Source organism: Salvelinus alpinus, chromosome 31 (assembly GCF_045679555.1).
Source record: "Salvelinus alpinus chromosome 31, SLU_Salpinus.1, whole genome shotgun sequence".
NCBI classification, from domain to species: Eukaryota; Metazoa; Chordata; class Actinopteri; order Salmoniformes; family Salmonidae; genus Salvelinus; species Salvelinus alpinus.
The window spans coordinates 22481340-22507553 of NC_092116.1; the positions used below are offsets into that span (position 1 = coordinate 22481340).

Genomic DNA, 26214 nt, shown 5'->3' on the forward strand with positions numbered 1-26214 from the left:
ACCCTTGCCAGATGAGGGCGCAATTCAAACTGAGTTGATTAAATTACAGACATCGAGCTAAATCAGGAATGCGCTCAGGAGTGCATAGTCCTTGTGTGCGTTTTGGGTGGCATGCTCAGAGGAATACAGCACAATAAAGATACTTGCATGTTATGTGCTAACAATGTTAGATTTGACTTACACCTGCAAGTACTCATTTTCCTCTGAACGCAGGAACCGGCTTTCACATAAGTCAATCGAGGACTGCCTGCACATCAAAATCAAACCCGACATCCACAAGATTGTGTCCAAGGGGAAATGCAACTTTTCCAATTGCATAAGTAACTTAGTGGCCTATATGACCGTATTTAGTAAATACTAACATTATTGTGAGTACTTATCCAGGGATATTTAGGTCTTAAGCTGACAGTATGTTCTGTTTGTTCAGCCGTTACAGGAGCAGACTATCCCGATACAGACATTCAGACACAGACATCACCTTTTTTTCTTTCAATTATTGTTTTATGTAGGATGCTACATTTTTGACCAGTTGCAATTGTAAGTAGACCTAATAAAAAAAATGCCACTTCTATTAGGCTGTTAAGGCTGTTAAGGCTCATAGCCTACCTCAGCCAGTTAACTTATTTTATATAGGTCTAGGCCCCAAAGAAATAGACTCCAATTAAGCCCTCTTGTTGTTTGTAAAGTCAAATTAAAATGAAGATTATTGTTGAAATGAATTGCTCGACTGGTGTAGGTTTTCTCCATCTGTTGGTGTGCAACACTTGCATAACAAGTTAGCTATAATTTCAGCACCAGGCACTGTTCACATCCTATTGATTGCGCTGTGGTTGCAGCTTTACGTTTCAGCAGCACAAAATGGTCCAGCGCCTGCTTTGTTAGCTGACCGTCTCCTGCATTCTCTCTCCTCATGAATGAAGTGAAAATGTAACTTTAGTACAATTTAGGTAGGGTAACTTCCTTCTTTGCACGTTGCATTTGGGAGTTTTTGAATCTAGAGTCCGAGATTTTTTTATTATTATATTTGGTTTTTCTGAAAACATTTTCAGAATTAACTTGGGGGGCCAAATAATATTGCTGGTGGGTCAGATTTGACCTGCGTGCCGCCAGTTGGGGACCCCTGTGCTAGAGAAATGTATCTACAAATATTAAGAAAATAAGCAACACCCAAACATGGCAAGCAACACCCAAATATGATGGAGAGTAAAAAAAGGAGAACCAAAGAAAGAAAACACGACTCTTCCACGGACAATTCAATATTTTCACCCCTGGGAATAGTAAGGGTGGAAACAGATCTGTTAAAATCGATAAATGACAAACTGGGCATACTTGAATTAGTCAGTAAAGATATCAAGGAGTTGAAGGCGAGTCTCGAGATGAGTGATGAAAAACCTGCGACAATGGAGAAGGAAACAAACAAGCTAAAAGGGACTTTGAAACGGATTGAAACCGACGTTATTGAACTTAAAAAGGAGAACATCTTTCTGAGAAAAGCCTTACTTGACATAGAGACTCGATCCATGAGAGACAATCTGGTACTTGATGGTATCCAAGAGAAAGAAGGAGAAGTTCCTGAGGGTGTAGTGAGGGAGTTACTCCTTACAACGTTTCAGATCCCACACGAAGCTGTCGACAAAATTCAACTCAAATGTGTACAGAGATATGAGTGCCTTATCGTTGCCAAATTTGCTTTCTTTAAAGATAAAATAATGATTAAAAGCCTGGGTAAAATACTTGCTGGCACGAAAATAGGCATGATCAGTTCCAGAAGGAAATTGCAGAATGGCTCAAAGTTCTGTACCCAATCTTCAAGGAGAATAGATTAAAAGGGAAAAGTGTAGCTCTCGTAGTCGATAAACTGTATATTGATAACCAAATGTTCCGAGACACAAAGACTACTCCATGGCTATTCTAAAAATTACAAAGTTCCCATAGAGGAGTCGAATAAAGGAACACCCAATACTAGTTATGTTAGGGATTGTAATAAAAAAAGATATAGAAAAAAAATACAATACAACAATTGTTAAAGAAATAAACTACAACTACATTGCACCATTCTAGATAGGAAATGAAATAATTAGTTTTAGACTTTCCATTTTATAGTATTTCATAAATTAATAAGACAGCATTAGAATAAAATATAATTAGCTAAATAATACATCTTTAAATGTAAGGAACTGGAACACAAAAGTATTCAATCAACATGGTAGAGATAAAACACAGAGGACATAGAAGGCACTGATTGTGGGTATGTACGGATGTGTTGTGATGGAAGGTGGGGTGTGTGTTTTTGTGTTTCGAAAAGTGTGAATGAAAAAGGATAAGGGTTGCAAATCCCAGAGCCAATGTGTGTTTGTGAGAAGGGGTTGTGAGAGAGAGCTTTCAATTTTGTGCAGATATGGGATATACATTTGAAAATAAATTATAAATATAGTTTATTCATTTATTGTCCTATCATGATGGAATGGTCCCCAACCCTATACCCTAGACACCCACCTCAGCGAACCACACACTAAGGAGAAGTCTTATCTGTTTTATGGGCCTACTGTAAGTTGCCTATATGCAGCAAAATCAGAAGGATTAATGTGGTCAGAGACCCACTAAAGCAGCACCGCCCCCTCAAGATTCTGAGCCTGCCTGGCAGGGTTGGTCTAGCAAAGCCAAAGCCCCCTGATGGGAGAGCATAATATACAAGGATATTCTCAAAGCTGCTAATGAGAACCTTGACAACCTTATACCTAGCCGGTAGGGATTCCAGTGGGGTGCCCCCAACCAGGCAATGGCAGTGCTGGCAACACTAGCTGCAGTAACCCATGGGGAGGGGGTCACACTGACATTCAGAGAGGGGGCATATTATTGTGGCCCTGGTGGCACAAAATCATCAAAGGTTTGACTGCACAGAGATGCTTGGGATTATGGGGGGGACCAGCATGTGTGTGTTTCAGGGGAAGGGGTGTATCTGAGTTCCATCACCTAGGACTTGATAATGGTTAATGAAATCTCCCCATTTTTGCTGAATTTTGCATGCTTTTTCATACAGCTGCAACTGTATATGCATTTGTAAATCAAGTCCTTTCTTGAGTTGGGTTCTGGGATGGAACAACTGTTGAGCATCTGAGTTTATGGTTGTTTGTGGGGGAGTGTTTGTGTGTGTATGTATGTACCCCACAAATGTTGCTAGGGAGTAAAAATGTTAGGGACAATATAGGATTAATCACAATAATTGTTTGCTAAAATAATAATGCTTGCCAAAAATGTAATTTTTATAAAGACAATCCTTGTAAGAAGTACCAATCCTTTGCATGAACTGCCAACATTATTACAAATGTTATTTGTTAATTATGGAAATTAAGATAAGCAGGATATTTATATATATATATTTTTTTGTTACTATTTATGATGCATATCGAGGTAAGGGCTATGGAAATGCTTTTGGCGGCTGATCTGCTTCTGTTCTGTGGGTGGCACTGTGTGCTCTTTTCGAGGGATGGGTCCCAATCTCTCGGGGGCCCTGGGATCCGGGGGGACGGGGGTGGTCTGCTGGTCACTGGGATGACAACCCAACTTGGGTTGGGGAGGGGTTTTAACAGGTCGAATAGTGGGGTCCATTTGAAGGTTTACTTAGTAGCAATGCAAATATCATGGTACAGCTATATGGACACTCAAACACTATGGTACTTTTTAATGGTGAGTTTACAAACAAATATTATGATAAATAGATTTGAAACTTGTGTTTCGTTATGGTAAATGGTGAAATAAGTATGGCTTAGCAGATAATAAGATAAGACGGTCAGTATTTACCTGCCAAAAAGAGAAGGAATATAATATATATTGTTTACAGGAAACTCATTCAACCATTTTAGATGAAGTTGTGTGGGAAAAGGACTGGGGGGCTTAATATATTTCTCCCATGGGAAAAGAAATTCAAAAGGGGTGATGATATGAACAGTAATTTTGATCCAAATGTGCAAATTGTCCAAAAAGATCCTCATGGTAGATGGAAGATTTTAAATATGATATTGGACCATAAACAGATATGGCTTATTAACCTTTAAGGTCCAAATAATGATGATCCACGTTTCTTTGAAAATATATATAATAATTTAATGACCCTACAAGCAATACAAAACTGTATCATTGTCACACCCTGATCTGTTTCAACTGTCTTTGTGCTTGTCTCCACCCCCCTCCAGGTGTCGCCCATCTTCCTCATTATTCCCAGTGTATTTATACCTGTGTTCTCTGTTTGTCGGTTGCCAGTTCGTCTTGTCAGGTCTTACCAGCAGTGTTTTCCTGTCTCTCTGCTTTCTCAAGTTCTGTTTCCTAGTTTCCCCGGTTCTGACCATTCTGCCTGCCCTGACCCCGAGCCTACCTGCCGTACTGTACCTGCCTGACTCTGACCCATTTACGAACCTCTGCCTGTCCTGTTTTTTAAAATTAATGAGCAAAAAATAACATATTTTTTTTGGAATGGCAAGCTAGACAAACTTAAAAGGGCCTATTTATATAATGAATATGAATTCGGGGCGCAGAAATTATTAAAGCATTAGACCTCTCACTTAAGGCATAAGTCATACAAAAGTTATACTTAAATCCGAGCTGCTTCTCTAGCAAATTAGTAACAATGTACCAAGACACAAGGCGAGAACCAGATGCAGACACAGGAGGCAGATAGTTGGAGTCTTACAATGTTTAATAATCCAAAGGGGTAGGCAAGAGAATGGTCGTGGACAGGCAAAAGGTCAAAACCAGATCAGAGTCCAGGAGGTCCAGAGTGGCAGACAGGCTCGTGGTCAAGGCAGGCAGAATGGTCCGGCAGGCGGGTACAGAGTCCAGAAAACAGGCAAGGGTCAAAACCAGGAGGACTAGAAAAAGGAGAATAGCAAAAGGAGTATGGGAAAACCACGCTAGTGGACTTGACTAAACATACAAGATGAACTGGCACAGAGAGATAGGAAACACAGGGATATATACACTGGGGGAAATAAGCGACACCTGGAGGGGGTGGAGAGAATCACAGGAGCAGGTGATACAGATCAGGGCATGACACAATGTCTCATCCCATGTTCAAAAATTGCCCTTTTCCCTTATTTCAGATTACAACTGCTCACTTTCAGTTATTTGAAAACGAAATAATCTCAAAAATATCGTTATTTTTTAAACAAGCCATAGAAAGTTGTGTTCAATTTCAGTTTAATCCACCAGAAAAGACAGAACAAATAATACAACAAATATTGTGGTTCAACTCAAACTAATTGATAAAAAAAAACGTTATTTTTCGATATATATTTTTTTATAATAAGTATAATTTTTAAGTATAATTTTTCTAAATTATATCATAAATAGAACTGGTGGAGTTATGTCACACATGCAGCTAACACACATATATGGAAATGTCTGCTCCACCCAAAATTACAACCAACTAATTTCAGCATTACCGCAAAAATAGAAGAGGCAAGTGGAAGGGGGACAAGTAAGGAACTTATCTGTCGGCCCTACATTAAAGACCAAAATTGGTTGTGATAAATATACCAGTTTCATTTAAGAACCAAAACATTGACAGCTGTGCCATATAGATTGCAAAATAGTTGGGAAGATATTTTCGATGTACCGATTCAATGGCACATGGTTTATGAACTGACACGAAAAACGTCGCCAGATTCAAAACTTTGAATTTTTCTATTTAAATTATTATACAAAATTCTTGCAACCAAGACATTGTTATATATATGGGGGATACAACCTTCCCGGATGATTTATTTTGGTACTGTCCATATGTAGCTCGTTTTTGGTGAAAGGTCCAGGAATGGATGAAGAATTGCAACATTTACCTGGAGCTAACGCTGCAGATAGTAATACTGGCTGATTTGAAAAGCCACAGTCAATCGATCAATAATATAATAATACTTTTAGAAAAAAAGTGTATCTTTACTAATTTACAATCTGTAGAAACTATGAGAATAGAAAGGTTCAGTACTTTTGTGAAGCATCACAGCACAGTTGAAAAAGATATGGCAAATAGAAATCCAATATGGATGGTGTTAATTAAGAGATAGATGGGAGGGGTTGAACTGAGCTGAAGGGTCGGACTAATAACAACAAGATAACAAATGTAAAATATACTGTGTCTGTAAAATGTATATAGGTTCAGAACTTTTGTGAAATAGCACAGTTAAAAATATATGGCAAATAGAAATCAAACTGGATGGACATTAGCAATAGATGGGAGAGGTGGAAGTTAGAGGAAGGACAGGACTAAAAACAAACTAAATAAAACTATTGTAAAATAGATTGTTCAAAAGTTTGGGGTCACTTAGAAATGTCCTTGTTTTTGAAAGAAAAGCACATTTTTGGTCCATAAAATAACATCAAATTGATCAGAAATACAGTGTAGACATTGTTAATGTTGTAAATGACTATTGTAGCTCGAAATGGCTTTATGGAATATCTACATGCGCGTACAGAGGCCCATTATCAGCAACCACCACTCCTGTGTTCCAATGGCACGTTGTGTTAGCTAATCCAAGTTTATCATTTTAAAAGGCTAATTGATCATTAGAAAACACTTTTGCAATTATGTTAGCACAGCTGAAAACTGTTGTTCTGATTAAAGAAGCAATAAAACGGGCCTTCCATAGACTAGTTGAGTTTCTGGAGCATCAGCATCTGTGGATTTGATTACAGGCTCAAAATGGCCACAAACAAAGGACATTCTTCTGAAACTCGTCAGTCTATTCTTGTTCTGAGAAATGAAGCCTATTCCATGTGAGATATTGCCAAGAAACTGAAGATCTGGTACAATGCTGTGTACTACTCCCTTCACAGAACAGAGCAAACTGTCTCTAACCAGAAGAGAAAGAGGAGTGGGATGCCCCAGTGCACAACTGAGCAATAGGACAAGTACATTACAGTGTCTAGTTTGAGAAACAGACGCCTCACAAGTCCTCAACTGGCAGCTTCATTAAATAGTACCTGCAAAACACCAGTCTCAACGTCAACAGTGAAGGGGCAACTCCGGGATGCTGGCCTTCTAGGCAGAGTTCCTCTGTCCAGTGTCTGTGTTCTTTTGCCCATCTTAAACTTTTCTTTTTATTGGCCAGTCTGAGATATGGCTTTTTCTTTGCAACTCTCCCTAGAAGGCCAGCATCCCGGAGTCGCCTCTTCACTGTTGACGTTGAGACTGGTTTGTGCGAAATAATAAAGGAAAATATATTTTAAAAGTATATATATATGTGTGTATAAATGTATATTTATATATATGTGGGTATGTGTGTGCATATATATATATACAGTGGGGCAAAAAAGTATTTAGTCAGCCACCAATTGTGCAAGTTCTCCCACTTAAAAAGATGAGAGAGGCCTGTAATTTTCATCATAGGTACACTTCAACTATGACAGACAAAATGAGAAGAAAAAGAATCCTGAAAATCACATTGTAGGATTTTTAATGAATTTATTTGCAAATTATGGTGGAAAATAAGTATTTGGTCAATAACAAAAGTTTATCTCAATACTTTGTTATATACCCTTTGTTGGCAATGACAGAGTTCAAACGTTTTCTGTAAGTCTTCAAAAGGTTTTCACACACTGTTGCTGGTATTTTCGCCCATTCCTCCATGCAGATCTCCTCTAGAGCAGTGATGTTTTGGGGCTGTTGCTGGGCAACACGGACTTTCAACTCCCTCCAAAGATTTTCTATGGGGTTGAGATCTGGAGACTGGCTAGGCCACTCCAGGACCTTGAAATGCTTCTTACGAAGCCACTCCTTCGTTGCCCGGGCGGTGTGTTTGGGATCATTGTCATGCTGAAAGACCCAGCCACGTTTCATCTTCAATGCCCTTGCTGATGGAAGGAGGTTTTCACTCAAAATCTCACGATACATGGCCCCATTCATTCTTTCCTTTACACGGATCAGTCGTCCTGGTCCCTTTGCGGAAAAACAGCCCCAAAGCATGATGTTTCCACCCCCATGCTTCACAGTAGGTATGGTGTTCTTTGGATGCAACTCAGCATTCTTTGTCCTCCAAACACGACGAGTTGAGTTTTTACCAAAAAGTTCTATTTTGGTTTCATCTGACCATATGACATTCTCCCAATCTTCTTCTGGATCATCCAAATGCTCTCTAGCAAACTTCAGACGGGCCTGGACATGTACTGGCTTAAGCAGGGGGACACGTCTGGCACGGCAGGATTTGAGTCCCTGGCGGCGTAGTGTGTTACTGATGGTAGGCTTTGTTACTTTGGTCCCAGCTCTCTGCAGGTCATTCACTAGGTCCCCCGTGTGGTTCTGGGATTTTTGCTCAACGTTCTTGTGATCATTTTGACCCCACGGGGTGAGATCTTGCGTGGAGCCCCAGATCGAGGGAGATTATCAGTGGTCTTGTATGTCTTCCATTTCCTAATAATTGCTCCCACAGTTGATTTCTTCAAACCAAGCTGCTTACCTATTGCAGATTCAGTCTTCCCAGCCTGGTGCAGGTCTACAATTCTGTTTCTGGTGTCCTTTGACAGCTCTTTGGTCTTGGCCATAGTGGAGTTTGGAGTGTGACTGTTTGAGGTTGTGGATAGGTGTCTTTTATACTGATAACAAGTTCAAACAGGTGCCATTAATACAGGTAACGAGTGGAGGACAGAGGAGCCTCTTAATTAATGCAACCGCTGTGTTAGATTTTTAAAAATAACTTTACCATAACATACAGCTTGCGTTATTGTGAGACAACGCTCACCAAAACGGCAGAGAATAGGAGTCAACATTTTACACAGAAATACGAAATAACATCATAAATGTTTTCTTACTTTTGCTGAGCTTCCATCAGAATGTTGTACAAGGAGTCCTTGGTCCAGAATAAATCGTTGTTTGGTTTTAGAATGTCCATTTCTTCTGTCGAATTCGCGCCACAATGCTAGCCAAGGTTGCTAACATTCCCATCCTCTCTTGGCGCAAAGAACGGAAAACTCCAAAAGTCCCAATAAACGTTGAATAAACTGATAAAACTCGGTTGAAAAAACCTACTTTATGATGTTTTTCTAATATGTATCAAATAAAATAAGAGCCGGAGATATTTGCCGTGTATACCGAACGCTTTTCAGAAGACAATGACGAGGTCCTTCGCGCGCCTTGGAAAACTGACAAAATGGCTGACCTGTCACTCCAAAAGCTCTTGTTCGAAATCAGATCAAGCTAGACACCCCATTCCACCTTCCACTGCCTGTTGACATCTAGTGGAAGGCGTATGAAGTGCATGCATATCGATAAATATAACGCAATTGAATAGGCAAGGCCTTACACAGACACCCATTTTCAGAATTTTCACTTCCTGTTTGGAAGTTTGCTGCCAAATGAGTTCTGTTTTACTCACAGATATAATTCAAACAGTTTTAGAAACTTGAGAGTGTTTTCTATCCAATAGTAATAATAATATGCATATTGTATGATCTAGAATGGAGTACGAGGCCGTTTAAATTGGGCACGATTTTTCCAAAGTGAAAACAGCGCTCCCCTATTGACAAGAAGTTTTTAAAGAAGAAGTTACAGGTCTGTACCTATGATGAAAAATACAGGCCTCTCTCATCTTTTTGAGTGGGAGAACTTGCACAATTGGTGGCTGACTAAATACTTTTTTGCCCCACTGTACATATTTATATTTACCCCAAAAAGATATGGGGGATTGGAAATGATGCAGACAATTACATTGATGGAAGCTACAATCTATTTGCAATATTAAAGCTGATCTACACCCTAATTTTCATCTGACCTTCATCTAAGTCACAACAATAGACATAAACAGTGTGCTAAAACTAATAACACACAAATTATTGTATTCCTCGTCTATTTTGAATACATAATTTAAAATGTCCCAGTGTAGGTTGGAAACCCCAAGGCTAATGACTTCTCCAAAAGCTAATTGGAGTCAGGCGTCAGCTAACCTGGAGTCCAATCAATGAGATGAGATTGGAGATGTTGGTTAGAGTTGCCCTGCCCTATACAAAACACTCACAAAATTTGAGTTTGCTATTCACAAGAAGCATTGCCTGATGTGAACCATGCCTCGAACAAAACAGATCTCAGAAGACCTAAGATCAAGAATTGTTGACTTGCATAAAGCTGGAAAGGGTTAGAAAAGTATTTCTAAAAGCCTTGATGTTCATCAGTCCACTGTAAAACAATTGTCTATAAATGGAGAGAGTTCGGCACTGTTGCTACTCTCCCTAGGACTGGCCGTCCTGCAAAGATGAATGCAAGCGGACAGCGCAGAATGCTTAATGAGGTTAAGAAGAATCCTAGAGTGTCAGCTAAAGACTTACAGAAATCTCTTGAACATGCTAGCATCTCCGTTGACGAGTCTACGATACGTAAAACACTAAACAAGAATGGTTTTCATGGGAGAACACCACGGAAGAAGCCACTGCTGTCCAAAAAAAACATTGCTGCAAGTCGGAAGTTCGCAAAAGAGCACTTGGTTGTTCCACAGCGCCACTGGCAAAATATTCTGTGGACAGATTAAACTAAAGTTGAGTTGTTTTGAAGGAACACACAACACTATGTGTGGAGAAAAAAAGGCACAGCACACCAACATCAAAACCTCATCCCAACTGTAAAGTATGGTGGAGGGAGAATCATGGTTTGGGTCTGCTTTGCTGCAACAGGGCCTGGACAGCTTGCTATCATCGACGGAAAAATGAATTCCCAAGTTTATCAAGACTTTTGGCAGGAGAATGTAAGGCTACCTGTCCGCCAGTTGAAGGTCAATAGAAGTTGGGTGTTGCAACAGGACAACGACCCAAAACAAAAAAACGCCTTCTGGAGTGGCCCAGTCAGAGTCCTGACCTCAACAGGTTAAGATGCAGTGACATGACCTCAAGAGAGAGGTTTACACCAGACATCACAAGAATATTGCTGAACTGAAACAATTTTCTAAAGAGCAATGGTCCAAAAATCCTCCTGATCGTTTATGCAGAAATCCAGGTAATTGCAGAGGGTTCACATACTTTTTCTTGCCACTGTATGACACGGCGCTCAAGGAGTGGAACTTTAGCACAAAGTGCAGGTCTGATCTGCAACTACAGAAAATGTTTGGTTGAGGTTATTGCTTCCAAAGGAGGGTCAACCAGTTATTAAATCCAGTTTAAGCACACTGTGTGTCTATTGTTGTGACTTAGATGAAGGTCAGATCAAATTTTATGACCAATTTATGCAGAAATCCAGGTAATTGCAGAGGGTTCACATACTTTTTCTTGCCACTGTATGACACGGCGCTCAAGGAGTGGAACTTTAGCACAAAACATGTCTGGATTTCTGGACAGTCACATGACGGTCAACCCAGCCATCGTTAGATGTTGGTTTAAGTTCACAACACTTCCCCGTTCCTTGGGAGAGTGTGTCCCCATGCTTCCCTATACAACGTCCCTCATGTGTACACGCCCCTCCGATGGCCTCAGGTGCCATCCAACTTCTGACACCAATGCACCAAATTCGGGGGTAGCCCTGCCCGGGACATGACCCCAGGTCCCACGACTTTCAACCCAACACCTTAAGAGATCCAAACCTCTTCACAAGGTCGCTAGGTGTTGGGTTGCTACAATAGATGCCTATTTATTAGAGAAGGTCACAACAAGAAGCAAAACACAGTCTGTATTTGTCAGCACCATGCAGTGTCAGTAGATAAATCCAACCAATGTCCAACTTATCAGCTATTTAAATGAAACTCCTACAAAGTCAAAGATATACTGTAATCAGCCTTTTGTTTATAACCATTAATGACCTTCAACAGTCTTACTGAAACATTATTGTCTCCTTTCTCAGAGTCCATACCACCACATGAAGTACAACTAATATACAGAACACTGGTTAAGCTTGGGACCGGAGACAACAAAGATGGCACACAACACGGGGTCATCCCTGTCCAATGCCCGTGGTCGTGAAATTTATGTTGGAAGTCAAATCAGGGATTCCATTTCACTTCTGGATGTTTTGTACTCAGATGCATTTGAAGAAGAGGACATAGACTCCGCAGTAGCTAAGAAGACAGAGGTAGATTTTTACAGAGGAGCCCCACCTCAATGGCTTAACTTCTACTGGGCTGAAAGGGCAACTTCAGCTGATAATACAACCCCCTTTATCAAAAGAGACGGGTACACTGAGCTGATACAAAATATTATGAAACGGCGTAAGGGTGACCTGACTTCTACCATGAATCTGCTGCATCAGCCAGGCAGTGGGGGAACAACTCTGGCCAAGCAGGTGCTCTGGGATATGAGGAAAACACTGAGATGTGCTGTTCTAACAGGCCCTACCTCAGATATCACCGCTATCGCCAAGCAGGTGATTCACCTTTTCACTGCAGGCGGTCAAGGCCACCAGAACACTGTGCTCTTAATGCTGGAAGATGAGCGTATTCTGGAGAATCTGCAGGATGCCATCATCAAAGAGATTGCAGAGAGAAACATCACGACCCACATGCCTGTGGTCATCATTTTAAACTGTGTGCGTAAGGCAGTTATCAAACAAGAGGACCATAACAACTCAAGACATATTATTCTCAGGATGGAACTTTCTGAAACAGAGAAACAACAGTTTGAGGAGAAACAGATTGAAATCAGTCGAAGCTACATTAATGAACACAAACAGTTTCATGGCTTTAACATAATGCAATCCAATTTCAGTGGAGATTATGTTCAAAACACATGTGCACTTTCAGGAGATGTCAGGAAAAATAGAAGACCTAAAAATTCCCAGCTTCTTGCATTCTTATCACTGGTGAATGCCTACGTCCCTGGCTCCCACCTTCTGCAGTCTCAATGTCAGGCATTCCTTGGTCCTCCAGATCCCATTTATGGAGGTCCTTCCTTTGAGCAGCGAATGGAGCCTTTCACTCATCTGATAGTGACATTCCCTGCTCGACAGGGACAAGACAAACATGTCTGCATGGCTCACTCACTGATTGCACAGCAGTGTGTTGAGTTACTGGCTACGGCAGGTGTGACCAGGAGTGATACAGCAAGGAACTTTCTGACTGAATTTTGTAGAGAAGAGGTACAACAATTTTTAGTTCAAGACATGTTAACGAAAAGGGAAATGGGAGAAGAGAGAAAAGACACGTTTTCCAGGTTGATTCAAGATATTGAAGGCGAAGAATCCAAAAGCAATGTTGTATCTGTTTTACAATTAGCTTCAGAGATATTCAAGCAAAACCCATTTCTTCCTCAAAATCTTGCTCGTTTTCTTTACATTGAGACAAGGGCCTATTTTAAAGCGGAGAAGTGGGCAAAAATAGCAAAAGACAGAGATCCTAACAGTTCATTTGTTGCTGATACACTGGGACAAGTATACAAGAACCAATTGAAGAGCAGGGTCCATGATCATTCCATCTCTGCACAAGACATTTTGGAAGTGGCAGAAAAGGCCTTTGAGGCTTTCAAAGTTGAGGAAAGGGCTGCTGAAAATGAGCAAGGAGCAGACATGGAAGATGATGGTATGACCAAAGTCTCACGGATCTTTAACAACAGAGGACTATTTGGTTATCTACAGGTTGCCAACATTGTTTTTGACTCACTTGTCTCGCTTGACAAAAACTGGCAAAAGGTCCTTACCATGGAAATATCCGCTGACTCCTTCTTCGTATCAATCGGACAGAAAAAAATCTTCAAGTACAAGCCACTCATCATCAGCCTCAGGGATGAGGTGGAGAGGAAATGTGAGTTTTTTGATGGTTACTTGACTTACTCCAAGCACAGCATAGAGAAAGATGAACCGCATTACTTTCAGACTGATGTCAAGAACTGCTACCACAAATATGTGGGGACATGCACACCTATACACTCAGAGTCTGCAATAGATGTACCCCTCCAGAAGCTCAAAGAAGAAATGCTTCGCTGTCTTGACAAGGGCTATGATAAAATGCACTTTTGGGAGGAAATAAAAAAAGATTGGGAAAAAAAGAAAGATGGTGGTGGTGGGAATAACGCTTCCCAAAACTTCATCCTGGCCAACATCATCGTAAGCAAAGTTGAAGCAGCATCTCCAATGCTTACCCCTTTGCCAATCCTAAGAAGCATTCTGGAGAGAAATCTTTTGGCTAATTTCGGTAACCAAACCCCAGAGTTTTACTTCTTAGTCATTTTGCTGTTTTGGCCCGAGGAGCATAAGAAAATGGATATTGACCTCAACAAATGTGTTCTGGAGATGCAAGACTCGTACAAAAATACATACAAGAAGCATCTTCGCTCAAGGTACCTTCGCCCCCTTATTTTCCTGGGACGGGGTGAGGGTTTGAGCAGACTGGTTCATAGATCAAAAATAGACAACCAATTGGTAGAGGAGAATCCAATGGCAAGGCCAGAGGCAAGGGCAGACTTTATCTCTCAAAAGTGGAGCAGTGGTGAGGTGTGGAGAGAACCCAGTGTCCAGGATCTTCTTCTTCCAGTCAATGGAGTGGTTAGACAGCGCAGGGTGTTTGCGCGCGTTGATGGCAAGGAGATTAAAGTTTGTGCCGAACAAGGAAGAAAAGTTTGGAAGTCCGGAGACGTCTGCTTCTACCTTGGCTTCACCATTAGAGGTCCTGTGGCCTACGGCATCCACTACCCATCCCATTCAGATAGGATTAAAGAGGAGGAGCCTCGTAAAATGTTGGAAGTACCGGACATCAAAATGATTAAAGATGGTAAGACAGTTCTTTTTCAAATTTGTATCTCTATATTCTCTCACTCATGTTCAAGTTCTTGATATTTTAATGTGCTAATACACAATATAATGACACGGGACGTCCAAACCCACCAATCTACACAGGGGAGACAGTGATGCTGGGAGTATTTGTCACTCATCTCATGGAGATCCTTATTAGCACTAAATATCATTGTTATTGTATTTGTGATATCATTGATTTTAAAATGCTTTGTGTACCAGGAAATTAACACCTTTTGGCCACGACTGTATTAACACAGTAGTTAGTACTTTGTGTACTTGATTTTCTGATTGATGTGTCTGTCCCCAGGGCCTGTGAGAAGTTGCACAACCTGTGCCAATGTCATGGTGAGTTAATGTTCGTTACAGTATTCATAGACCGTACAATAGTAGTAGATAAGTGTTTGACAAATACAAATTCTTTACCACCACCTATGTTGACTGTGCTCGGTATTCATGAATATAAATTGTTTTCATGAAAAATAAGAAAATATGGTGGGAAAATCCAAAACATGTTGCTCCATTTTCAGATGGAATTACCCAATTGACAGCAGGATTATAAAAGGGTTCTTTGTGGAGGGGTAGGGTTCTACCAACAACACTTGTCATCTGAAGAACCCTTTTTGGGAGACAATGGATATTTGTAAGGCAAAGGGTTCTACGTAAAACCATTAACATGCAAAGAACCGTTTTTGGAAGAAAAGTATATTTAGATATTTTTTAAAGGCAAGAAGGTTTCTTTGGAAGGCAAGAAACCTTCTACACAGAACCCCTTCTGAATCTGAATTAGTTTATTTATTGTGCATTTTTATTTTAGATAGTGCCTGGACATTTGTGTTTACCTCAGTGTTTAAACTTTAACTTCAGGAGTTTAAAAAGTTAGGTGTGAGTAAACCCATATGGGAATATTTGTGCATATATCTGGTATTCCCTTTAATCATTTGACATGTAACTGACATAGTGGTGTAAAAGAACCCCAGTGTTGATATTAATAACCAGTTGAGTGGTTGTCATTTTTCCTCTATGTAGAGTAGAACATTAAAAACCGCGCCCATCAATATCATATTTCCCAGCATATTCTATTGCCGGTTGATTTTCAGAATTGTTTGTTTCAAAACCTGTGTTTTTGCATGTACATTGATTGGTTGATTAATCTTGTGCTACAAAAAGATAAATAACATACATTTTCCTAAACTAATACAGTCTGTTAGTCCTTGGACTTATTGCACCCGTTACTGGGATGGTTGTTCAAGTTTAGATTTAGTCTCATTTATCAATATTCCCTACCCTGACAGTTATTCTGAATGCAGGTTGTGGGTGATACAAATTCGAATTGTTGGATATCCTCACTCTGGCTGGATTCCAATTAGAATTACACATCACTTTGCAAGTGAGCATAATGTGACTTGCAGGCCTGATGTGGCCTGTAAACCAGGAGTTTCCTACCACCACTGTGTTATTGTATAACTAGGCATTCAAAGAAAGGCCTTATGATATATGTAATGTATTGTCATAAAAGGTTCCATTGGTTAAGGCTGGTGGAACCATTTATAGAGGGTTCTAGGAAGAACCCTCCAAAAATAAAAGGGGGTTCTTAGTAAATCCATTCATAGAGGGTTCTAGATAGAACCATTTACAGGGGGTTCTATGAAGAACCCTACATAGAGGGTTCTAGGTAGAAACCTTTGCAAAGGGTTCTACCTAGCACATAAAAGGGTTCCCCTATGGGGACCAACCAAAGAACCCTATATGGTATATAATTAGCAACTTTTTTTCTAATCAGAAACCAATCTTCATTAAATTGTGAATTAATGTATAGAATAAGCAGGTTTACAAAAGTGAAGGCAGGTAAGGCAAGGAAACCCTTCAAAGTGCAAAGTACAACCTTCACACTACGATGTTTTAAGAATTATGATCGTAAATACAGTTTGATAATCTGTGATAATCAGAGATCAATGTTCTCTTATTCAGGAATCTACCAACTGGGTTCAGGTTGAACCTGCGGTCTTCACTGAAGAAGGCCCAATGTTCAGGTACACTCCTGGATTGTATTAGTCCCTCACCATATATCGTATGATAAAAGCTTTAAGTTTTGCTACCCAACAATTCTGTCTTAGGATAACAATAACTAGATGGAATAAACCTCCTATCCATTATTTAAAGAAAGTCTGACTTTATAGAATTGGTTGAACTACTTGTAAAAACTTAGGAAATACAGTATGTGAGGATCTACAGAAAAGTTTAACAAAGTAAAGTAACCATTATGATGTTTGTCAACTGCTGATAAACAATTAAATACATGACTTACTTACTAAATCCATTCTGTCTTCTTATCATGGCATCTCTAGCATGTCTCCCCTGGGGCGCTACGAGTGCAGAGTATCAGGGCTCCGGTGGGTATGTAAAGACCATGTCAATCTGAAGTATCAATTCAGCTCCTGGGAACCTCACAGTGCAATGATGAAACGCTTGGGGTACAAGCAAGGAGGTCCCCTATTGGATGTCACAATCGTTGCAGGAAAACTGGAAGAAGTGCATCTGCCACATTTTGCCTGTTTCGGTATGGGCGTAGATTTTTTAAAACTAAAATATAACTGATGCAAACTAATTTTAAAAAGCCTTGTTGTTGATGTCAACCTGATGTTTATGCAAATGTACCTGTTTTTATCTCTGCAGGCGATGATCCCTCCTTTAAAGAGAAAGTGAGAGTTCTACATGTAGAAGACTGTGGTGTGTCCGTAGAACAAGTGGATGAAGTCACCCGCTTCCACGTCAAGATCCTCCATCCAACCTTCTCTCCAAAAGGAGTTCTCGTGAGATCTGGCTTTCCGGTGAAAGCCCACTGTGACTTGCAGCTCTACAAGGCCAAGGCAGCATTCCTCACTCTACATGCATATCTGGTGCCCTGTGATTCTTCTGTAGAACAGGTTATTTCCACTTATTGTTCTCCTCTGTGGTTAAATCATCTCTCAATGTTATCAATGCAGATAATACCAGTGGATTTAGAAAATTGACATTTAATATACAGTGTAGCCAAGCTCCTATTCAGTGTTTGACTTGTAAGGAGCTCACCGGAGCTGACTACCAGCACATCAAATGTTCTACTATTGAGATCCTGTTGCTCTTATAGAATATTAGCTCAAAAGTATTGTGGAGCTCCTGCACCTAAATATTGACTGTACCGGAACCCAAAATGAGTAAAGCACTGCCTATACAGTTCCTACAGGTGGAAAAACAGCTGTTTATTTTCCATCCAAAAGCAGGGAAATTTGGTTGACTTGTGGTGTTAGGAAACCTTGGGGGTAAGAGTCCGATATGGTGTTGCTGTGTCAACATCTCCCAGCAGTTCTTCTCGGGGTAGCTGGGTACTTTAGTTTAGAATGTTATATAATTCATTCATTGAAATCTCTTTCAAACTACAAAATCTAACAAAATGTCATGTGTGAATGGTTTTGACAAGGACATGTTGGCTTATGCTTCTTCAGGCAATGAAGAAAAAGGAGCAGTCTTATGGATACAGGAGTATCAGAAAGCCGCAGCCAGTCAAGTCCCTTCGGATGAAGGATTGGTTCAGCCTCACAACGTCGTCTCCTTCTGCTGAAGTTAAACCTCCTGTATGGTTTGAGCTCCCACAGAATGTCAATCTAATTAAAAAAGCAATAGCAATTTTAATATACCGTATAAACAAAAACTACCAAAAAAAACAACTCTCTCTCATCTACTGCCTCCACAGAATATGAAGCTGAGATATGACAACACCAAACCAAACTTCTTTGAGGTGTTCATAAAAGATGCAGATGTTGACTTCAGTATGAAGCTAATCAGTGACGTGGAGGGGGAAATCGTCTGGGATCACACAATACGAAGAGGTCAGAAAAATATTATGCCAAAAAGATCAGTGTCTCAACATTGACTAAACATGCACCATGTCAGTTAAAGTCAAAGATAATAATCATTCATTTTACAATTTTTCCCCAGCCGACTACAGAGACGAAAGGACTCAGAATTCACAAAGTAAGCATTTTGTGGACCTCCACCGGACAGACCTGATCCAGAGAGTGAGCGAGGTAGACCCCATCTTGGACAGACTCCTGAAGAGTGGAGTCATCACTGACAATGGCTACAGTGACGTGAGATCTGAAAGAACCAAACAGAAGAAGATGAGGGAGCTCTTTGATGGGCCACTGACAGGATGTGGCCCCAAAGGCAAAGATATTTTCTTAGAGATCCTGAAAGAGCAGGAGCCATTTCTAATCAGAGAATTGAAGGGTGAATGAGAAGCTGGGGAGGTGAATGACATTTGAAGTTTAATTTTAGGGGAAAGGACACGGATGACAGACTCCTAGAGGGGAGTCATTGCTGACGAGGGCTATGATAAGTTGAGGGCTAAATGCACCACCCAGGACCAGATGAGGCGCTCTACTCGGGACCGCCAACGTCAAGGGGCACCATATACACTTTCTATGCATTTATATTTATGTACATATTCTCATTCAGCCCTTTAGATGTGTGTATTAGGTAGTTGTTATAGAATTGTTAGATATTACTGCACTGTCGTAACTAGAAGCAGAAGCATTTCGCTACACTCACATTAACATCTGCTAACCATGGGTATGTGACCAATATGATTTGATTTGAGTGATCCTGGAGGAGCTGGCGTCATCCCTGATCAATGAACTATTCATGGACAAACCACCTATAATCAATGATAGGTGAATGAAGGGAGGGGGGCGAAGTGTTTCTAAAAAATGGGCACAAATCTTTCTCTTTGTTTCTTTGTGTGTTCATGACTTTGTGAAAATACTCACAAATGTTTAAAATAAAACACATTGTTTTATGGAGGGTTGGAGTTTGATTAGAATGTAATTTATTTATTTAGAGACAAGAAAATATATAAAAGGAAAGATTTGATGATGTTTTTTTGAAAATACAATGAAAAGACGATGCAAAGAAAAATGTAATGACTTAATTTAGGCATCTATGTGAATGACAAGTCAGTGATGGTAAGGAATACCAGTGGTCAGCATGTCAATCAAAATACAAATATATAACATTGTAAAGCTTTATTCAACAGCATATAACAGCTTATAAGTTATAAAACATTGTTTCTGTCATCCGTACTGGGCAGGCATGTCCTCCCAAGCATCAATATGACTAACTCTTACGAGTGGCTTTGTTTGTGTCTTGTAAAGTATTGCATTAAAGCAAACCCCCTGCCACACCTGTTGCATACAAACTTCATTTATTTCTGATGCGTTTTCTGATGCCCTTTAATGTTACTTAGCTGGGTGAAATATTTCCTGCATATGTCACAATGGTATGGTTTCTCCCCTGTGTGGATTCTCTGATGGACTTCCAGCTCCACTTCAAATAAAAAAGGACTCCCAACACTCGTCACAGTAGTGAAGCTTCACCCGTGTCTCTTCTCGTGGGTTCTGAGTGACAATTTGTCCACGGATCTGCAATCACACATTCAACACGCAAACGGTTTCTCTTCGGTGTGAGTCGGAAAATGTCTCCGCAAACTCAACTCTTGACTGAACTGTTAACTGCGGTCAGGGAAACTGCAAGCGTACGGCTTCTCCTTGATGTGTGTTTGCTGATGTGTTTTCATGTTACTTAGCTGGGCGAAATCTTTCCCGCATATGTCACAATGGTATGGCTTCTCCCCTGTGTGGATTCTCTGATGGATATTAAGCTCTTTTGGTAATAAAAAGGACTTCCCACACTCATCACAGTAGTAAGGTTTCACCCCAGTGTGTCTCTTCTCGTGGGTTCTGAGTGACGATTTGTCCGCGGCTCTGTAATCACATGTGGAACAAGCAAATGGTTTCTCTCCTGTATGAGTACGAACATGTCTTTGCAAACTCAATGCATGACTGAACCGTTTACCACAGTCGGGTAAACTGCAAGTGTATGGTTTCTCCTTGGTGTGAGTTCGCTGGTGCGTCTTCAAGGTGCCCGGACATCGGAACCTCAGCCCGCATTGCGAGCATTCCTGCGGTTTGTTGCCCGTGTGGATCTGTTTGTGTCTGGACCAGGTGGTGTAGTTGGAGAACTTGCTGCCACATACATTGCAGGAGAAGGGTTTGGCGCCCGTGTGAACCCGTTGGTGATCTTTCAGATGTGATTGGAGTCGGAAGCTTTTCCCGCACTCGGAGCAGCAGTGTGGTTTCAGTCCGGAATGAAGGAGCTTGTGAACATTTAACTCTGTAAGACTCATGAAGCCTCGGTCGCACGTGGTGCATCGGTGAGGTTTCCCTGCACCATCAGTGCTATGGAAGGCCATCATGTGTTTTTTTAAGTTGCCGGTCTGACTAAAGGCCTGGCCACATTGAGAACAAGGGTACGGCTTTTCACCTGTGTGCGTTCGCTGGTGGATCTGGCAGGATTTTGAGTCGATAAATGTTTTCCCACATACAGGACATGAAAATGGCTTCAGTCCTGTGTGTCTGCGCATGTGGGTGTTTAAATGAGATGACTGGGTGAACCGTTTCCCACAGAGTTTACAACCGTGTGGCCTCTCTCCCGTGTGCGTCAAGATGTGTAGTTTTAAGTAAGTGGATTTCGTGAACGTTTTCCCACAGGTGTCACATTTGTGTCTCCCTCGCATTCTAGTTTGCTGTTGTATTTTCAAAATGTCCGCCTTGCTTAGTCTTTTCCCACACTGGACATAACACCGGGGCATATCTCTGATAAATGGATGAGCGTTTGACCGCATAACACTCTCCTTGTCATATCTACCTGTACATTTCCTTTGACTTTGGTCACGTGACTGCTCCATTCTGACCCGCTTGTCCAGTTCAACAATCACAAGGCTGCTTTTGGTAACAACTGACTCACTTGAGTCACTCTGTTGTTGGTCAGTTCTTGCACAGTGTTCTCTGGAAGGTTTTATATTCACACGTTCACGATTGGACTTAGTGCTGCAGTTCCCATACTGGGTCAGGTCAGGACCCCATGTGGGCTTCTGTGTCTTAGGGCTTGTGTCCCCTCTACTGGTCCCTGTCTCTGAAGTGGAGACACTGTTGGAGACGCACTCGACATCCGACAGCGATTCAGAATTATGTGGTTGGTCTTCAAGAAGATCCAATCCAGCGTCCTCCTCCTCTGGCATATTGATGCAAATGTCCAGAGAGTTCCCAAACATTCCATCTTGGCGTTTTTGGTTTGTGAGGTACTCCTGCAGAAAACAATCCCATTCCGTTTCGCCATCCTCTATTTTAACCTGTGACCAATTAGGTTTACTGGTTATCTGCCCAGTGTCCACCGTAGCAACAAGGGGTTCTGGTCCAGAGGCTCTGGGAGAATCCATCTCAGTGTCAGTGTGGGGTAGTTTACAGTGTAGATATTCTGCAAATACAAATGATCAACATATCAGAACAGAAACGACTGCTTATGGTAGAAAATGGACATTCATTTCTCAGGCAACAGCTCTGGTGGACATTCCTGCAGTCAGCATGCCAATTGCGTGCTCCCTCAAAACTTGAGACATCTGTGGCATTGTGTTGTGTGACAAAACGGCACATTTTACAGTGTCCTTTTATTCTCTCCAGCACAAGGTGCATCTGTGTAATGATCATGCTTTTTAATCAGCTTCTTGATATGCCACACCTGTCAGGTGGATGGATTATCTTGGCAAAGAAGAAATACTTACTAATATGGATGTATACGAATTTGTGCCCCAAATTTGAGAGAAAAAATAAAAATAAAATGTTTGCACATAGAACATTTCTGGGGGCTTTTATTTCTGCTCAAGAAACATGGGACCAACACTTAACATGTTGTGTTTCTATTTTTGTTCAGTGTATTTAGGCCTAATTACCACTAAAATTAATTCCATGAAAACGATAGAATGACAAACGTAATAAGTATGTAGGCTATAGCAGCCTATTTGTAGATATCCTAAATCGTGTTTTCCCCCTGTATTCTTTCTCTATGGCTGTGGCACGAATGATTTACATGAGGCGTGTGTGCAGAGGCCGGTAGAACGAAGTGAACCTCACCGATGCACCACGTGCAACCGAGGCTTGATGAGACTTACAGAGTTAAATGTTCACAAGCTCCTTCATTCCGGACTGAAGCCAGACTGCTGCTCCGAGTGCGGGAAAAGCTTCCGACTCCAATCACGTCTGAAAGATCACCAACGGGACCACTTTGAGTGGGCCGAAAACAGTCTTGCACTCGCCCTACTGTCCGAGTGGTTATCTTACAGAAACGTACCACTTCTATTGCATATGCAGACAAACCGATCCACCGCATGAACCTTATCATCAAATACATCATCACACCAACGATATTTACTATTCAAATGTACTGCGTGTCTGTCATGATGATCATTAAACTCCTCGGACCCCCTCCCTCAGTGGAACCCAGAACGATACGTGACCACCGCTGTCCTTTCAGCACCACGATTCGAAGGGCGCTCAAATTGGTAAAAAAAAAGAAAGCTCATCAAGATGTTGCCTACTAGTAGTTCTACGCATTATTTATTACTACAAATAGAAGATTATCACGTCTCGCAATGGTGCTCGTTTAGTAAAGTATGAATTAATGTCTTGCAAGATCACATAATGATTCATTAGTATTTTACATAGCAGATCAGAATGTAATAATCATACTGCAGCATAGTATGCCTATAATATGTTACACGAAAAACACCTGTCATTTTTTATCCGAAGCTGAATAGTCAAATATTTTCAAAACACAACAGCGTGCGCGAAGGCTATGCTTTGATTGTAGAAACAAATATGCCTACAAGAAATGCTAATAGTTTGTTAACAGCACCTGCTTTAATTCGCCCGCAAAACAGTTTTTCAAGAACATCTGAATGCATATTCCCATGAAACTGATTGAGATCAAATGATTGCCATTCAGACGCAGTTTGGACATTTTACCGGTAAAATGTGAAGAATTATCATTCACGATTGACAGTGATAATGGCCTACTTTGAAATTAGTATGCCCAACTTGGTGCTTGAGGGTAGGCCTATTAAAAATATAACATTTTTTTTAGACAAGATGTGTGGGCATATAGGCAGACGTTGCAATTGAAGGATGCATTTCATATTGTAACGATATTCAATCTGTCCTTACAAACTTTGAGAAAGTATTGTAATTTAAAACTTTTTTTGCGCTCCCTCTCATAAAAATAGCTCAATAGAAGTCGTAACGCTTCATCTGAATGTCATAGGGACAAACCAAAGATATCCCAATCCCATATGCATCGGAGACTCGTCTTTCCCTGGCATTTTACAGCTTGTTTTTAGCATAACGTATTGCGGACTAAAGCGTCGTAATACATAGTTTTATATAAATCAGGTTCATTTGATTTTTAATAAAATATATTATATCAGTAGCAAGCTTTGAACCCCAGGAAGAGTAGCTGCTGACTTGGCAGCAACTACTAGGGTTCCGGAATAAATAATAAACTCCGGTCCTCATTTTTTTATTTTATTTAACTAGGCAAGTGAGTTAATTAAGAACAACTTCTTATTTCAAATGACGGCCTACCCTGGCCAAACCCGGACGACGCTGGGCCAATTGTGCGCCGCCCTATGGGACTCCAAATCACGGCCAGTTGTGATACAGTCTGGAACCGAACCAAGGTCTGTAGTGACGCCTCTAGCACTGAGATGCAGTGCCAGACCGCTGCGCCACTCGGGAGCCCAAACTCATCTTCAAGCTCTCCCTCTCAAACCGAACATCAGTAGGCCTAGTCCGCGTGCACAGATATAGATTATTTGGGACAAATTGACTCGACTCCTGAAGTGCCACCGTACACAGCACAGTCTTTGATTAGGCAGCAGAAAGGGGCTTCCATCAGCAAGAGCAGGGTAGGCCGGGGTTCAGGATAAGGAACGCCTATCCGTTGCAGCGTGTAATGAAGTGTGGCCTAGTTTTATATAGCCTACACCATCAGTGCGCCGCAATCACTCGGAAAGGAAGTACATTTTCTTAGAAATATAACTTTGCCCTGTGTTTCTCTGAGCATGCGCCTTGCATAGCCTAGGCCGATAGCAGGGGTATTCAACTCTTACACTACGAGGTCCGGAGCTGGCTGGTTTTCTGTTGTATTTTGATAATTAATTGCACCCACCAGGTGTCCCAGGTCTAAATCGGTCCCTGAGTAAAGGGGACAATGAAAAATGCAGCGGAACTGGCTTCGAGGTTCAGGTTTGAGGGGCCTATAGCATAGGCTATGCATCATTTTATGGAGACCACACTAGGCGCACTTGATATTGTGCGCCCAGCAGATAATCAGGGGTGAGTGGCATAATCCGGCACACATGAGATACTATAATAAGCCACTCATTCTAAAATGAGCAATATGACATTTAATCGATTACAAATTACATTACCCTCCCCTGGACTAAAAAATATAATAAAAATAAGAAACCCTCCCCCTGGCTGAAAATGAAAACGCATGACCCTGTCCTATTTTACTCGTGGTAAGTATTGTGTACATGTCGAGCTCTCCTTTACAAAGGTGCACATGGTTCAACTACAATGTAAGGTGGTAATAGGCACGTGCGTCTGGCAAACTGTATCCTAGAGTAGATTCGCTCCAGCGGCCGATATATTCCAGTCAACTCAACAGTTCGGAGGTTTTGATGACACAATTCAGTTGTAGACTACTGACTAGTTTTAGCAAATAACGCAGAAAATCTACTTCCTCTGACTTACCATGCGAAACTTTCTCCATGTATCAGACCTCTATATTTCCTTCGCTTCTCACAAAAGACGTGTCTTTCTGTAAACTGAAAGAGGAAAGTCCCCTGGTTGCGCAGCCCAACCCAAAGTAGCTAAATATCCACCGCCCCACCCCACCCCACCCCACCCCCTAAGAGGTACGTTAAAGTTCTATGTCATTCTATGCGCACACTCTACCAAGAAGCGTTTTACGGACGGGTTCCCCAGGCCAGGTTCCACAAATGTCCAAGTATACGTTATTGTAGCCCAATAATGGAAGTTAAACGAGCCTAACGTAATGGTCTGTTTACAGGCGAGTTGACTCTTGATAAATACTGTCATTTAACGGGAATCGAATTGGCCCAGCCAAATTCTGCATCTAAACCATAGGATTTTACGGGGGGGGGCACGACTCTCCCCATCCTGCGGAAAAATATGATTTGTCCCCCCCAATATATCACTGTAAACATAACTATTTCAGTTCAATAATATTAATAATACGCAATGAAAGCACTTGTGCTGATTATAGACACTTAATAGCGCGTTTTTACGTTTAAAAAATTGCGACCCTCACCCTTTGACTCACAATGGTTTGATCCAAGATCAGCATGCAGCTGTAGTGCTTCTAAGTCCCTGTGATAAGGTTAGCGATAAACTGAACAGAACTACGCTCTCTTCTACCATTGTCTTAAATGTCTTTAAATGGTCTCGTTGCAAAAGCTAAATTGTCGCTGGGGGAATTTGAAGCACCTGTGTGCCGATCTTGGAGTAAACTGACGATAGCAAAGATTATAATAAACACCACAGAAACGGAATTGGTGCTCGCTAGCTCTGCAAATGCAG

General features: G+C 41.1%; 3 protein-coding genes across 5 annotated transcripts in view; 2 read left to right on the forward strand and 1 right to left on the reverse strand.

Moving 5' to 3' along the window:
- The window catches only part of LOC139561820 (zinc finger protein ZFP2-like), a 43620-nt gene extending 17920 nt beyond the window's left edge, over nt 1-25700 (reverse strand). Inside the window, exons 1-2 of one of the 2 annotated variants that reach the window (XM_071379119.1) lie at nt 25366-25681; nt 19846-22033 (exon numbers count right to left, since the gene is read on the reverse strand). In XM_071379119.1, the coding sequence (XP_071235220.1) occupies nt 20226-22033; nt 25366-25384 (1827 nt within the window). In that variant the 5' untranslated portion in view covers nt 25385-25681 and the 3' untranslated portion in view covers nt 19846-20225. Of the gene's footprint in view, nt 1-19845; nt 22034-25365 lie in introns of those variants that run through there. The other variant, XM_071379120.1, reaches the window with a different exon arrangement.
- LOC139561819 (sterile alpha motif domain-containing protein 9-like) overlaps nt 1-26214 on the forward strand; it is a 69985-nt gene that overhangs the window by 12909 nt on the left and 30862 nt on the right. The window contains exon 4 of one of the 2 annotated variants that reach the window (XM_071379117.1): nt 11804-14908. The exons of the other annotated variant lie outside the window; for it this stretch is intronic. Within the exon in view, the coding sequence (XP_071235218.1) occupies nt 11876-14722 (2847 nt within the window). The 5' untranslated portion in view covers nt 11804-11875 and the 3' untranslated portion in view covers nt 14723-14908. Of the gene's footprint in view, nt 1-11803; nt 14909-26214 lie in introns of those variants that run through there. 2 annotated transcript variants of the gene reach the window in all.
- Nucleotides 14951-19566, forward strand: LOC139561823 (NACHT, LRR and PYD domains-containing protein 1 homolog). The gene is made up of 7 exons (XM_071379124.1): nt 14951-15028; nt 16652-16713; nt 17029-17240; nt 17357-17607; nt 18166-18294; nt 18414-18549; nt 18659-19566. The coding sequence occupies exons 1-7, from the start codon at nt 14975-14977 to the stop codon at nt 18955-18957; spliced, it is 1143 nt and encodes a 380-aa protein (XP_071235225.1). The 5' UTR covers nt 14951-14974; the 3' UTR covers nt 18958-19566.